This window comes from Macrobrachium rosenbergii, chromosome 44 (assembly GCF_040412425.1).
Source record: "Macrobrachium rosenbergii isolate ZJJX-2024 chromosome 44, ASM4041242v1, whole genome shotgun sequence".
Taxonomy (NCBI): domain Eukaryota; kingdom Metazoa; phylum Arthropoda; class Malacostraca; order Decapoda; family Palaemonidae; genus Macrobrachium; species Macrobrachium rosenbergii.
The window spans coordinates 40373832-40391548 of record NC_089784.1 but is presented as its reverse complement, the minus strand read 5'-3'; the positions used below and the strand labels follow the sequence as shown (position 1 = coordinate 40391548).

General features: G+C 37.5%; 1 protein-coding gene across 1 annotated transcript in view; it reads left to right on the top strand.

Moving 5' to 3' along the window:
* LOC136829608 (uncharacterized) overlaps nt 1-17717 on the top strand; it is a 576969-nt gene that overhangs the window by 447484 nt on the left and 111768 nt on the right. Inside the window, 2 exon segments of the mRNA XM_067088454.1 lie at nt 16809-16937; nt 17377-17506. Coding sequence (XP_066944555.1) covers nt 16809-16937; nt 17377-17506 — 259 coding nt within the window.

The window sequence follows — 17717 nt, the reverse complement described above, 5'->3', positions numbered from 1 at the left end:
TTCGACAACCAACATGAGACAATAGTCAATGAATTCATTGAACAACATAGAAACACAACAAATCCGCATTATGCAGCTGATATTAGCAGACTCAGTGAAGACTGCCCATTAACAAGGAAAATAGAGTTATGGGAAATCAAAATAATAATCAAAAATTTTAAACACAAAGCACCAGGAAAGAGTGGAATTAACAAGGTCATAATTCAAAATTTACCAGACATTGCACTCGAAAAATTAAGAGAAATATACAACTGGGCCCTCTCAATGGGATATTTTCCAGTTATATTCAAGAATGCAATAATGATTTTGATACCCAAACCAGGAAAAGATACTAGTCAGGTAGAGAATTATAGACCAATATCATTACTAGAAATACCTGGCAAAATATTTGAAAAAATAATTAACAACAGATTAGTGTTGTTCCTAGAAGGTAATCAGCTACACAATAATAATCAATATGGATTTAGAAAAGGAAGAGGGACCCAGATTGCAATAGCAACAATATATGAGAGTATTGCACTATCACAAAGAAGAAGGTACCTATGTAACCTAGTATGTAGAGATATAACTAAGGCATTTGACAAAGTATGGATACAAGGACTTCAATACAAAATATTACATCTCAACCTTCCAGACATTTTTGAGAAAATACTATGCAACTTCATCAAAGATCGAACAGCAGCAATCAAGTCACAAAATTACATAGGGAATCCATTCCCGTTACTAAGTGAGTCCACAAGGATCTGTACTCAGTCCAACACTATTCATATTATATACATCAGATATGACTTCACCACCAGAGTACTGTAATGATGTCTGCTTTGCAGATGATATAACTCAAATAATTGTACACCCAGAAAAACGCACTCGAAGAAGGGATCCAACTTTGAAAAGACAAGTAGCACAAAAAACAATGAACCAAATTGAAAGAATAAATCAATTTGAAAAGAAGTGGAAGATAAAGACAAATAAATCTAAATTCCAACTAGTATCAGTGTCTGCTTACAAACCTGCACAAATAATTTTAGACCAACAACCGATGAATTTTACTAGAAGCACAAGAATACTAGGAATGCAATTCGGACAAAGAGGAATATCAAGACACGTGAGAGAAAGGCTAAGAATAGCAAGAACACAAAATACAAAGCAAAAACGATTTAGGAATATGAACACAAATATCAAAATCCATTTCTACAAAAGCCTAATCAGACCAATAATGGAATATCCACCAATACCCACGTGTTTAGCATCGACTTCCAATATAAGTGCATTACAAAAATTCCAAAATAAGATACTAAGGTCCGCAGTGAGAAACAATCAAGAAGATGACGATCTGAATATAGAACAAATACACAAAAAATACAAAGTAGAACCAATTAATCAACGATTATACAGATTGGCAACCAGCATATGGAGCAAACTAGATCAATACAACCGTGAATTAACAGAAGAATCCGTAGCAGAAGAGAGAAACCACCCAAACAACGCAGACCACAGATGGTGGAGAAGAGTATCTTCATATATTCATCGTGATGAACCCCAACCATTATATTATTAAGAAATGCCTTGTGAAAAAGTAATATTTAGAATTTACTATGTAGGTATCATGCAAAATCATTATGATAATTAACATCAAGGTTAAAATGAGGAAATTGGAACTAATTTTTAAATTTTATTTTATGTTTTGAATATGATTACACTAATAAGAAATAAAATTCAAAATATGCAATATGTACAATTTACCATGTTGTTATAATGTAAAATTATTATTGTATTATGTTAATATTAGAAAAATTGTACCCTTACCTAAATAAAATTGTGGATAAACCACACTTGACATTACTCTTACTAATATTTCACTTTCTAAACTATTCCCTACCATGGTTAGCTAGCTAACTGCCCTCACTCTTCTTTCACCCATCTTACCTATCAGCTAAAAAAAAAAAAAAAAAACTGAATCGTCTTCCGCCATTACTCTGATTTCTTCGTTATTCCGCCTGTGGTGAAAATACCAGCACGTTGGAACTGGATGTCAGAATTTCAAAATATTTCGATTTAGGCAAGGATGTAGGGGCTTGGTGTAACATCTGTTTTTTCCAAAAAGAGAGAAAAAAGCCGAGGAGCTGTCTCAACAAACAGAAAGGATTTCCCCACATCAAAAGCACGAGCTGATATGAAAGACAGCCTCTGGGATTTACTTCATCGTACTTACTCTTATCTGCAACTTCTTGTAATTTTAATATTTATGTCGTGATAAATCTTTCTTTAAGTCAATATGTACTTTGCTAATAATGGCAAAATATGTTTCTTAATGAAAAATAAAGGAAAATAATCAATACAGACCACGATAAAAATGACTTAAGTTTTTACAGAAATAAAATATGCACAATTTCGTACTGACCAAGGATACATACGTACAGAAAAAGCACAATATTCATGCTTGTGCATGAATATTGAGAGATTCGTTTTGGGGCATTTGCCGGGTAGAACTTCCGATACCGGAGGTGAGATTTGTCCCCATAAACATCTACAAAAAATTATCAGTGGTGTGACTTGAGGAAGAAGTTTTAATAGTGCTAGGAACATGAAGAAATTCAACGAAGGCTTCAATAAATTGAATCTGGTTATCACCGACCAACCCGATTGGAAACGCGGGATCCTTGCAAGAGGACCTCACCATTAGGCTTAGTGATGTTGTTAGCCTGGGCAGTGCCAAGTCCCCAAACTGAAACTGAGAAATCTGCGAAAAACGTTCATTATTTTTTCGACGCCTAATTTTCCTTAGCTGGTGTCTCTGTAACTGCCATTCCTTGTCGTCATCCAAACTTGATGAGCTGCTGTTGGCTTCTTCCGATAACAAGTGAAAATTTCTCTTCCTCTCCGGATTCCGTATCCGTTGATCCCAGAAGAACGATCGTTGGACAGCTGGCGGTGATTTGGGTGAAGTCGCTGCTGGAGCTGTTTCCCTGGCTCTCAGAATATCGCCGATGTTGACTCTTCTGCGACTGCTGCTGATTCACGTTGCATTGCTGTTGTTGCTTTCGATGCTCCCATGACTCCTGCAGCTGCTGCTGCTGAAGTTGTACTAGTTCCTTTGACTTTTGCTGTGAAATCGCTACTCGAGCCTCCTGCATGTCTAGAGTTTGAGATTCCATTGCCTCCACCCTTGATGCAAGCCGCTGCAGTGTTGCAGATGATATTGTCATCTCATCCCTCAAATTAGCGATGTGGTGGCTCAGTGCTGCAGCATCTATGAAATCCATCACTACAGGAGGCACCTGGGTGCATTTAGTTATGCAGAATTTGCCCTTCGGAGTGACCTGCTGAGCCACAAAAGCAGCCATCTCTTTCAGGTCATTTAAAACCTATTTGATCCCTTGTGCACCTTTGCCATTTCAGGGCATCCATATTTATCATACATTAGACTTTGAGCCTCACTTATATCTCCTTCATTATAAAAATTCTTACAAATTGATATAACATCATCGTGAGCCATAAAATTAATCTTGTTTGAAATAAAGAACAACAGTCCATTCTCAACATATTCCAAAGGGGTGTCGGTTGGCATCAGCCATTGCAAGTGTATGGGCTTATGTTTGCAAGCTTAAGGGTAACAAACAGAAATTAGCACTATTGTTTGGCAGTAGTTACCTTCTTTTGCTCTGGGAACACTTTTTCCTTTCTGTATTTAAGTATTCTTACGAATTATTGGAGCCTCTTGAAGGAAATGACGTCAGAACTCAAGTGCGCATGCGCAAACTCGAAAAAGTCTCTAGATGGACACGTCTGCCCTCGGGTTCCTTATTTTTACTACCTAAAGAAACTAAGTCCAGAATTTACAAATCACTGCCTTACTGCACTCAGTTCACTATACACACACATAAAATTCGTCTCTACCACGATAGGCACTAGACAACGACCAAGTAAATGGTGAAAACCACATCTTGACGAGGAGCACACACACACCTATCATGTTCTGTTGTCGCTGAAGAAAGAGAAAACAGTAACTGTTATCTATACTAGGTATCTTACCTTTTTAGGTCAGAATAAAATAAAAGTGTCACTCTATATATATATATATATATATATATATATATATATATATATATATATATATATATATATAAATATATATATATATATATACCGACAGATAGATAGAGATATATTGCTGTGACACCCTTATTTTATTCTGACCTAAAAAAGGTAAGATAACTAGGTAACAGTTACTGTTTCTCTCTCGTTTGAATATTCTATCATTACCAGATGTTGGTCATCATTCTCTCTGTGTTCATACGTACTAGGTAAGGTTCGTGTCCTTTCGCGGATTTTGTTAAATTTATGTTTCGTAATCCTGCGGAAAGAGCCAACAAATTAGATGCAATGGGAGATAAATGAAAATCAGACAGTTAGAGAACTATTAAATTGTTAGAAAGAAACCATACTGCAACGAGGGTTTCTAAATTGCTTTGGGAAGTGGCAGTAATACTACAGATATTTCTTGTGGGGAGAGACGATTATATTTCTGAAACCATTATTTCAGGGGCTGTCATGGGAATATAGAGAGCCACCAGTCTATTTATACACATGAGGCTCAGTTAACACATGTGCTTTATATAGTCACGTAGTTTCCCATCTCACCCCGAGACGAAACAGCAACGCTTGACTGCCCAGGTGCGTCATTTGGATGCCTTACCTGGAAAACGAAACTATCGGGTTCAGAACAATTTATGGAATGAGCAAACATTACACGGTGGGCAGCGTGCCATATAAGACTCCACTGTAGCTTAAAGGTATAAGGTACGAACGAGGAAGAGAGAGAGAGAGAGAGATGCAGGATGTGTACAAATACATGATCTGCAACTGGAAATGCATTTTATTCATTGATCTTTCAGGATATATAACAATATAGTGATCGTTTTTCATTCGTAAGACTGTTTCCTATGCGGTCAGTAAAATGAGAAATAAAACTGATGCACTGCGATTTAATACATTTAAGTTCATTTCCTGGAGATTGTTTTGCTATCCAGTTTTGATGAAGCCACTCTCCAGTATAAGCTAATTGAATATTGAAGAGATAGCCAAATGGAAGCGCGTTCTTTCGATGTGACGGCGTTTAATGTTTTTATCCCATAATATTCTCCCAAAAATTGATCCTGGGAGGAGGACATGAATACATTCATAGACTGTGCGAATGAATGATGCACAGTGAGAGCACAGATTATCCTAAAGAATATGAACCTGAGACGTGACAATGGATCTACGTAAAGCTGTATGGGCAATACAAATGTAGAAATTTCACTGAACTCCGAGCAAAATTAGCAAAGAGAATGATCAGAGATGATCAAGGACTAAGTTATATATATATATATATATATATATATATATATATAATACATAATATATATATATATATATATATATATATATATATATTCCTGTAACATTTATATTATATATATATATATATATATATATATATATATATATATATATATATATATATATATATATATATATATATATATATATATATCACAGTTCTCTTTGGGTGTACATTTCCCTCACACATATATGTGTACATATATATATTTTATATATATATATATATATATATATATATATATATATATATATATATTTTTTCCTGTAACACACACATATATATATACTGTATACACACACACACACACACACACACATATATCACATAATTCTCTTTGGGTGTACATTTCTCTTACATACATACATGTGTGTGTATGTATATGTGTGTATATATATATATATATATATATATATATATATATATATATATATATATATGTGTGTGTGTGTGTGTGTGTGTGTGTGTTTGTGTGTGTGTTACAGAGAATATATGAAATTCAGGGATTTCACGAGATTCGTAGGCGATTTGTGAAATGAGCAAGTCGCTTGGAACACGTGATCCCCGAGGGCTAGTACTAAACATGCGAGACAGTGATTCATCTACACTGTTTTGCCGAGTTTAGTACTAGCCCCTGGGGCGTTAAATGTGTTTCGCTGTGTTTAGTACTAATCCCTGGGGATCAGATATCCCTACGTGCATTTGATCTCCCAGGGGCTAGCACTAAACACAGCGAAACATTTAATCCCCACGGGCTAGTACTAAACTCGGCAAAACAGTGTAGATGTATCACTGTTTCGCTGTGTTTAGTACTGGCTCAGGGATCAAGTGTTTCTAAGCGAATTGGTCGTTTCACAAGTTCCCTAGGGATTTCGTGAAATCCTCATTTCACATATTCCCTGTAACACACACACACACACACACACACACACACACACATATATATATATATATATATATATATATATATATATATATATATATAAATATATATATGCATTCATAATTATATCTATGGAAAACATATATGCGACAGAATTATATGTGATGTGTTGCTACCCCGACCATGATTCAAACTTATGCATTTTGGGTTGATACAAGGACGACAGTGACTTATCCATTCAGCCCTCAAGAGAATCATAAGTTGGTTAGACTGCTATAAATATTTCTGTAGAATCCGAAAATGGAAATCAACTCGTCTCCACCATAAGAGCTAAGTGCAAAGTTTGTAGGGCTGTACTGTTAATAATAGTTTTTACACTAATTCACACGTGACTATATTCAGATGTTAAATCAAAAACACATTTGCGTATCAAAGTTACTTTACCTTAGTAATAACTTACCCCCAAATGACTTATATATGATGAATGCATTTGCCCGCGGTAGATTTCTGTTCTAAGTGCGGAACCTGAATTTGTAACGATTACGTACAGCAGAAGTCTAAACCAACTTACTTTACTTCTCAGCTCCCTTGAAAACGTTAAAATGCAGGAGTTCATTCAGGCCTTGCATCTTCTGTTCTTTGAGTGTCCGCAAACGGACGACTTTTATTACTTACATAAGCTGTAAGTAATAAAAGTAGAAGTGCATTTTTTCATAAATCAAAGTAACAGCAGCGTCGGTGTTCTTTTTGTATACCATGAATTTTCAAGTTTTCCCACGTTCGTCTAGCATGACGCGCCCCTAACCCTGAAGTTTGAAAGGCTTCCCCGTGTTCCTTCGATGTATTCTCTACCTTGGAGTTCTGGGCAGTATTCCATTTTCCTTTAGTAAGTCATGCTCTGTTCTCTTCATTTCCAAACATTTTTTCGCATTCCTTCAGCCCCTAATTTCAAAGATTTTTCTTGGGTGAGATCTGTACTTTATACCTTTGGAATTGGAATTGAACATAAAATTTAGGCCAAAGGCCAAGCGTTGAGACCAATGAGGTCATTCAGCACTGAAAGGGAAATTGAGAGTGAAAAGGTTTTAAAGGTGTAGGAGGAAGAAAACCTTAAAGCAGTTGCACTGTGAAACAATTGTTCGGAGATGGTGGGAAATAGGATGGAAGAAAGAGAATATGAACGGGGATACAGCGAAAAAGAATGAAAGAGGTTGCAGTAAGGGGCCGAAGAGACGCTGCAAAGAACCTTAAGTAATGCTTACAGTGCACCGCGTGAGGTATTCTGATGGCACTACCCCCCTCCGGGGTACTTTATACCTTTGATCACCAAACATCCCGAATTCCTTCAGTACTATGTGCATTCTGTGCCCAAAATTTCCAAAGGATTTTCCCTGTTCCGTCAGCTAGGCGCATATCCTGAATTTTGCCGCCGTTCTTTGGTAAGACGCCATACGAGACGAAAACATGGTCCCTTTGAAGGAATGGATGCTCGAAAATAGGAGACAGCCAGTTAATTATAATCTGCCCCAATTAAAAAGTCGCAAGACAGTGACCAGATGCCTGGTAGTTAAGGTAATTACGCCACCTGGTGGTAGATGATTGACCGCCAGAGTTGAATTCATTATGGTGGTTAAAAGGGGGAAAAGTCTCCAATCTGAGGTCGTTATGTGGTGATATATTATCTCTCGTGTTTTCACTGCGCTGCAGTTGCTTCTTGCATTTCGTTTGAGAGGGAGGGCGTATTTTTAACAAATTAATCTTTATAATACGTTAATGCTGACTGATCTTCCATATAAGTAAAAGATAATGCATGTTTTCATTTAACAGCAAGATTACGGGACTGGTATGCGTCTGGGGTACAAACATATGATAATCATAATAATGACAATGATTGCTGCAAAACCCTTAAGCATTAAGAAGTACGGCTTTAGAGAATGATTAGAGAACGAAGTGTAAAAGCCAATATTACCTAGATGTTTATATATATATATATATATATATATATATATATATATATATATATATATATATATATATATATATATATATATATATATATATATATATATATATATATATATATATATATATTATATACATACATATACATGTTGTATGTGTGTGTGCATTTTGTATGTATGTATGTATATATACAGTACAGTATATGTGTGTGTATGCTTGTTCGTGAAAACAACTTCAATACTTACCGCTTTATACACCTACACGGACGCTCACCAGCAGTACATCGAAACATCTACACACACAGCTTCATTCACATCCGGGTTACAAGCGTTCACGAGCTTTAAAGCCCTTAATTTCCAGTGCTACTTTCACATTATCTATGAAACACTTCTTGGTCTTCTTCTCCGCCTCCTATGAGGCACTTCTTAATCATCCTTTTATATGCCAGTCCATCATCATCCGTTGTTACCTAAGCAACTTTACCATGAGAGATACCCATTTTGATAGACCCCAAGAAACTGGATGGTAGGTACTCTCAAATCAGCAGTTATTGCTGAAACCAGATGGCTCTCTTAATAATAGCCAAGAAATTGCAACCTATTCGGCGGATGCCTTTGACAGTTGGCAGATGAATGCGGAACGAATTACGCCTTATTTTTGTTCTGAAGCTGCACTTATAAGTTTAGGTTTTCGTTCCCGTGATGTTAGAACTATTTTTATTTTACCTTGAAAATTATGGAGGCGTAAAACTGAATTATATTTTTCATTGTTTTTGTGGGTTTATTTTGCTTTAATTGGCTTGGTATTTCATTCACATTATCTAAAGTTCCTGAACGTCATTTTGCTAAATACCTGAATGCCTACGTTAACAGTAATCTAAAAGTTAAACTGTTCTTTATTTTGCAGTTTGGCTTTTGTAAGAGTCTGGATGCTTGTGAATCATTTCTTTCAATTACACTAGATTTTAGTCATTAATTCAAATTTAGACATTGGCGTTTGTGAAACATTTCTTGGTATTATTATTATTATTGAATTTTTAAAAATTATATGTTGCAACGAGTAGTTGTTTATGGACACTACTGTGACTACAGAAAAATATTCTCTAGTGTTCCTCAGGGTGGTGTTCTTGTCCCGTTGCTTTTTATATCAGTTTAATTATTTGGCCTTAAAAACATTCTTGCTGCTCAGTCCCAAATTCTGAATAAAGACCTATGGTTGCAGAATCTCTTTACAGAGGTTTGGCTACAATTAGTGCATGGGGGAGAATATTGGGGTACGAAGCTAAACCCTAATAATATTTAAACCAAGATTGTTAGTTACTCTAGGACGCCGGGTCCTCCACCCCCAGCCAACCTTCAAGATATTTTCGGTGACAGTTTCTATAGCTATATACAGCTCATTTAGAATTTTAGATGTTTTGATTGAGAATTCACTTTCGAGGAACCGATCTAGTTGGTATCTTCTCCAGTTTTACAAAAGATGATGGACTAAGGTCTTTCAAGATCCAGATCAGACGTTTTTATTCTGCCTTGTAAATATTGTTCCGTTCGCTTTTCGACAATTACTTGCATCTGAAATTGTTAAACAAAACTTGAGTTTATTAAACTTTTTCTCCCGGAGTTAATATTAATCTCTGACCCCAATGTTCAGTTAGTTTGTGCACATCAGATCTTCCCAAACTATATTATCTAAGATGCGGTACTGAATATGCAATTCATTCTGCCAGACTCACTTTTGTTTCACGAAGTTTAATTGTCCTCAGTTTCCTAATCATGCAGATGAATGATTGGAACTTGAAACATTCGGGCGTAGTGAAAATGCTCTTGTGTTTAGCAGGTTCACGAGTTTCAGTTCATATTTCTTGGTTTTGTCTTTTTTCATTACTTTCATATATAATTTATTCTCTACTTCAATATTTATTTTTACATACTTGGCTACTTTCACTATTGGTGCCCTTGGGCTAGTATCATTCTTTTTTCCAACAAAGGTTGTAGACTGACTAATGGTAATAATAATTATAATAATAATCAGATAATTTAGAAATGATCCTGGCCATCTTCTCGACTATGTTGAAAATTTTACTACTTTCTAATTTTAGGTATCTGCATACATTTTCACCTCCATTTCTACTTACGCCAGATGTACTCACAACCAGACACTAACTTTTTTCATTTTCATTAAACATCCAGACATTGCTTATTAAAGAAAGAGCGTGACAATTATCATTTTATGCGCTAACAGTCCAAATCTCCTCCCAGTGCTTTTACACACAAACCTTCAACCTTCCTTGGTTCACCTTCTCTGTTACTCACTTCAACTCCATCTTACCGTCATCATTAAATCTATTCAGAAATAGTTGCACGAATCCGCTGCTTCCATTCTTCTGCCTCCACATTTACATTTACTGCTTCATTTTCCTTTAACCACACTCTTCCTCATGTTTACTCTCAAATTTCTCCTCTTACAGACATTTTCATCTCCTCCACTAATTTCTGCGGTTTCTCTTCACAAACTAGGTAAATATATATCATGTGCAAACATCAACCATTCTCTGTTTCATTTATGGTGCACTTTTGTACCCAATAGTTGCACCTCTGTCTTACTTTTCACTTACTTCTAGCATCACTCTGTCCATAAAGATACCAAACAGCTACAACCCCGCCCTTTGAAATCCAATCACTCCCCATCTACATATTACAACCCATGTTTCATTTTCAACATAAATGCTTTTACTCGCTCTTCACAACTTATATTTTACTCTCATTACCTGTTTATCAGTTCTTTCAAAGATTTTTCTGCTCACGTGTGTACCGCATACAGATCTATTCCTTTTATATCAATCACCTGATCCACAACCCCTCTTCCTTGTGTAAACCCACACTGTTCTTCTCCTATCAATCCTTCTGACATTTGTCTTTATGAATCGCAGTCGTTCATCTTCCATGGTAAATCAGATAGTTACAACCCTGTAATACAGTCACCTCCGTTACCTTAACCTTTATGCAAAAGAAAAATTATTCTTTTCATCCTTTCCTTGTAGACGCTTTCCCTCATTATCACATTATCGCCTCTGTGCCGCAGCTTCTCACCTGTCATCCCAACTCTTTCATCATTCAGCTCTGCCTTTCCTCTTTGTTCCACATTCGACGCAGAATCAAAATACTCCTTTCATCGATCTGGGGCATCTTTTACTTTCCCATCTTTCAGTCTGAGTCTGCGATCCATTACATTTGTTCATTAACCTTCCTATCTGCATTTAGTCTTGCTCGGTGCAGTTACTCGAGTTTCCCTAATTTTCTTCCTCGCCTTCACCCATCTCTCTCTCTCTCTCTCTCTCTCTCTCTCTCTCTCTCTCTCTCTCTCTCTCTCTGTATGTGTATAAATATACATATATATGTATATGTATATATATATGTATATATACATGCGTTTGTGTGTGTGTGTGTGTGTACGCACGTACACTGGAATGGGAAAGACAAAGTGTGATTTTTTTTTTGGGTGTCTCCAAAGTGCAGAGCACGAGATGAGGTATGGGATACAGTGCCTTGAAGACTCTGATGATGTATGAAAGAATATGTTGTTCAAGGATTGAATGCGCGAGATCTACTGTTCCGGGAGTAAAGTTGTATTAGTGGGTGTATATGGTCCAGGAATGGAAAAGAATGAAAGTGTAAAGACCGAATGTTATTGGGAAATACTATATTGTTCCTGGATGGGTCTGGAGAACATTAAAGGGTGATGTTGCTAATGGACATGAATGTAAAGGTAATTATAGTGAATAGATGGCATTTTTGGTGGGTATGGGATCCCGAGAGTAAATGAGAATGGGCAGAGCCTCTCGGAAATGTATTTGCAAAGAGACTTCATTGTTGGAAAAGTAAGGTTTTCAAAACAGAAAAAGCTTTTCTTAGATAATGTTTTAATGCAGAATAGATGAAAAGGCAAGTTGACAGACAAGTGAGAAGAGACCTCGGTGTAAGTAAAAGTTATCACAATTTCGTTACAGTTAAGACAGACACGAATTGGAGGCGAAGGGGTGAAAATGTGGTAAATGTAGTTACGACAAATTAATTGGATAAGAATTAAGTGAGACGAGCATATGAGGAGTAAATGGATGAACTATAGGTTGGGGTTAAAGACACGGAGGTGCAGTTACTTAGCGATGAGTACGTAGAATTTGAAGGTATGTTCTTTATAGCAGTTTAGAGTGTCTGTGAAAATACACGGGTAGATAAAAGGCACAAAAGAGAGAGTGGCAACATTAGGGATTACTGTAAAGATTTGGGGAATGAAAAGGAAAATTTTCAAGGTGAAGTTGCATGGCAAGAGTTTATGTGTGAGCATTCAGGATCCTGAATAAAGTAATCAAGAAGACAGTGAGAGAGAAAAAGATGTCAGGTAATGATAAGATATAAGGAAGGTGAATAACTTTAAGAATAAAAAGTTGTTTTACAGGGAAGTAAACTCTGATTGAAGGGTTGCTGAGCAAATGGTTTTATAATGAAAGATGAAGTAAATGCAGCCCTGGATAGATGAAGCGAGTATTTAATTTTTCACCTGACGCTCCATCTTTTCTTCCAGACGTTGTCAGATGAATGATTAACCTACAACAATAAATCCAAATCCCGTATAACATCAATTTTTTATCAGAATTTACGTGAATTTTTATCATAATTTATGAGAATTATTAATATGATTGTTTATTACCTCAATAAAACCAACACTGAAAACCTACAGGGCATAAAGCTAGAGGAACACGAAAAAGTTCCAGCTTCCCTTCTACCGCTACGTGAAAGGAATCGTTGACATATATATCACTCATTAAACTCCTTCCACTCCAAACCTTATAATCAGTTTAGTACATCCAAAAAATTAAATAGGTGCTTTTGAATGTATTAGAATTACTTTTATTCAGTCATAAAGCAATGTAATTCAAAATATAACTTCTACCATCACACCAGTCAGCCCTTACAATTCTTGCAACGGAAAAAAGTAGTAACAGACTAAATGTTTCTGTGACAGACTCACCCCCTCATTAAAAAACTACTCACATCGAAATTAACACATTTTTTTCGGTGTTCATCTTAAGCCAAACGTATCTTAATAATACCCTGCCAATAAAATACAAATTCTTAAGTACCTTGTGGTATTACCATCATCATATCTGAGGACTTAACCCACACAAAAAATTTGTAGTTACGGGCACAACTTTGGAGATCATGAACTAATTCACCACCATCCACGCATGTGTGTGTGTTAGTAGACCAGATGCTTCTGTGACAGATCTAGCCCCTCATTAAAAAATTACTCGCGACAAAATTACCAAATTTTTTTTCAGTGTTCATCTTAAGCCAAAAGTATCTTAATTTTACATTACCAATAAAATACAAAATACCATCATCATATCTAGAATGAATCTTGTTCAGTTTGTTGCGCAGTGAATTTCACACAACAGCTAAAAGGCCCATCTTCTGTTGAAAGGAGACAGAACAACTCCCCCACCCCCCCCCACACACTCACACAAATACACAGACACACCTGAGCTAGTGTCGTAGAGGTATGAGATTTTTTATTTATTGTCTTTGTTCAGTGATGTTGTTTATTCTTTTCTAATAGGGGAACGTAACTTCCTCTAACCCTCATCTTCCCCACACCCTCCCCTCCCCTCCCCCTTCCAGTTCCCCTTCCCCTTCCCTTTCTCCCTCCCCTCCCCTCCCTACCCCTATCCCTTCCTCCTCCCCTCCTTGTCCCCTTTCCCTCCACTCCCGTTCACCCTCCCATCCCCTCCCTCCCCTCCACCTTCCCCTTCCATTTCCCCTACCCTTCCCCTCCCCTCCCCTCCCCTCCCCTCCCCTCCCCTTCCCCTTCCCCTTCCCCTTCCCCATTCCCCCTCCTCCTCTATCTTCTCACTTCCTTCCCCTTTCCCCCTCCTTCCCTCTTTGTTCCCCCTTCCAGTTCTTCATTGGAAGGGGTGGGTAGAGCTTTCGGCTAGCACGCTGTTGGCCCAGCGTTCGACTCCCCGACCGGCCAATGAAGAATTAGAGGAATTTATTTCTGGTGATAGAAATTCATTTATTGTCATAATGTGGTTCGGGTTCCACAATATGCTGTAGGCCCCGTTGCTAGGTAACCAGTTGGTTCTTAGCCACGGAAAATAAATCTAATCCTTCGGGCCAGCCCTAGGAGAGCTGTTAACCAGCTCAGTGGTCTGGTTAAACTAAGATATACTTCTTTTCTTCCCCCTTCCCTTTCCATCTCCCCTCCCACTGCCCGTAGACTCTTATTCAGAGTTTTAACGGGCCTACCTGAAGGCTGTTATTCCGAGTTATTCCGTGCAGCGCCAGGTTGGTCAGCTAGAATATATATATATATATATATATATATATATATATATATATATATATATATATATATATATATATATATATATATATATATATATATATATATATATATATATATATGACTCTAGAGAAGAAATAAGACAGCAGTCACAGCCAGATTCATACTTTACCTACTGAAACGAAAATGACTACTGATTAGCAGCTTCATGCATCTAAAGAAAAGGCTCATCAGCAACACGTTAAACCTTATCCTCACGTTGCACAACTCACATCCAACTTGTGCACGTTCCCCAGCTGCCTATTAAGGCTCTTCCTTTCCAGTATTTATTTCACTCCATCTAATCAGCAAGTCCTCCACTTCTTCCTCACCTTTAGCACTTCTGAATTATACACTCTTTTCATAAACCTTCCGTCGTGCAAGTTGCCCAAATGATCTAACCTTCTTTCTCTTTCTTTCTTTCTCCTGCGCCATCATTTTGCCACTTTTATGTATCTTCACATTTTTCATCCTTCCAGTTCTTCCTACTCTCACATGCTATGCAAATAATTCTCCTTTAAACTTCAGCCCTTGTGTACAGTATTCACACAGAGGCTTATATTGACACCGTTGGTCTCTTATTCTCTTACACAACCTGCTGTCTTCCTTGTTTAACCTTCTGTGACTCATGCCTTTCACCCATCATATCTACTCCCAGATACCTATACAAATTGCCTGTTTTTGGTTTGCCATCATTCAAATTAACATTCATTGCCTCATTTTCCTGGTTCCAATTACCAGTATAACATTACTCCTTTTACAAGCACTTTCAAACTATTTTTCTCTTTACTGAATTTTCTATTTATTATCCCAAATCAGTATCTTATCAAGAACCCACAATCCATTGACATCTGATTTTCTTCTCACCCTGTGGACTGCCTTTGGACACTTTCACACTGAACCAGTCACTCCCACATCTGCATATTCGAACACATGATTTGCTTCAATCACAAAAGCTTTTAATCAGTCTCAGCAACGTAACTCCTCTACCCCACATCCTGTCTCCCTATCGATTCTGTCATAAGCTTTTCCTAGAGACACGTATTTCGGGTGCAGCTTTTCCCTTGACTCTCATACTTCTAAAGCTTTACTTAAGAAATCCTTAATTCCTACACCCATTTTCTTGTACAAACCCATTTCGTTATTCTCCTATCAGTCCGTCTGCTTTCTGTCTTATTTCTTTATTATAATCGTACCATACACTTCACCTGTTATTCTTAGTAATGTTATACCATTATCATTCTTATAGTCTCCTTTATAATATCTACTATACACAAACGAACAAATTCTAAGCAGGAGGGGCAACAAATGCAGCGAACACTTTTAGTAAAGATAATTTAAATTGCTGAAAGTGTTTAAGTGCTTCATACGTCTACATAAACCTGAAACTCGTCGGCTTAGATCTTTTTAATAGTATGGAGTGAAACGAACCGTTTTATGACCTGATGGGACGATTTGTTCCTATCATTAGGTTAAAAGGAACTTAACGATTGCCTTTGCTTAAAGTTGGTCATTATTATCCGTATATACCGTGATTGCAGCTTATTATGGTCCATTACACCATTAAGGGAGTCATTGGAGGTCACTTAAGCAATGATCCTTTGCTGAACAATTTTGATGTTCTCTCTCTCTCTCTCTCTCTCTCTCTCTCTCTCTCTCTCTCTCTATACAAAGCGATTCCCTACTCCAGAGGAGCGGAGAGAAATCGATCTTGGGAAAATTGCCGTTTGTCTCTCTCTCACAACTATCGTCATAGACGCCGAAAAAAATTACGGTATGTGTGAAAATAATCAATTGCCGAGTAACACTTTATCCCCTACGAAAACCTTATTTCAAGTGGAACATTCATCCATTTTACTTATGGTTTTTACAAATCACTATTCGGGCACTGACGCAGTAATGAAAGGGCCTGGCGAGGGCAAGCGAAGGACATCTGAACTGCGTCGCAGGAGGAATATTCATGCAGGAGATCTGAACGACGTCACTGTCCGTCCATTAACCGTCACGCGAGGAGCTGCGTCTTAGAAGTCCCAATTTCTATTTTTAGCCGGTGGTCATTTCAAGACGAGGACAAGAAAAAGAGAGACTGAGCAAAAAAGTAGAGAGGGAATCAATTCCTCCAATTTAGATCGAGGTGGCGGTCTTAATGGCGTCCTCTTTCTCTGTCCTCCTCAGCTTCTTGTAATTTTTCTTCCTCAGGGACGCGTCTGTCGCACTGCGAGTTCGATGACAGCCTCTGTGGGTGGTCACAGCCCAGCCCCGTCGGAGGGTATTCTTGGGTTTACGCTAGGGCGTCGCCACACTCCCGGAGGACTGGTCCAATCACTGGTAAGTGGTGGATGTGATGATTCCGTTTGTGTAGCTTCTTATAATGCTTATGATATGTATCCCTGTCTCTTTCTTAATGTCATTAGATCATAATTAATTGGCTTATTATCCATTTATTATAAGCTAGAAAATTAAAATTCAGAATGACATACTTTCAGAATTGCAATGGAATCTTTACCATTTAAAATTCGTTTTCTAACTTTTAAATATAAATTATTTGTTTACGTTATACGATCGCCATTTTCTGCCTTTTGTATTATGATATATTCATTGTTCATTGTTCTACTTGATAGGAAATATCAATCGCTGTCATCAGCAGTGTACTCTATGATCACCAGTATTACTATAGTCACAAAGGTCATCGCCATCATCACGACCAATCTGATCGCTATCTTCGTTTACATATCGCACCACCGTCTTCATCTCTCATACGTTGCAGGGTTCCCTGACGGAGGTGATTCCGGGTTCATCTTTGCTGATTCTCTCTACGGAACTGAGGGCAGCACTGCCGACCTACTGAGTCCTCCCTTACTCATGCCACAGGGTCCAAACCCAGTCCTCTGCTTCAGGTAAGCAATGGAGATGTGCCAAGTTAGTTTCTGAAAAGGAACTTTATTACCGTGTTAACTTTGGGCTTAAACTAAATGGCCCTCTCTCTCTCTCTCTCTCTCTCTCTCTCTCTCTCTCTCTCTCTCTCTCTCTCTCTCTCCGATACCCAAGTCGTCATAATACTCACTCCACCAAGAAAAAGGCCAGAACTTTATTTCCTGAAAAGACGGA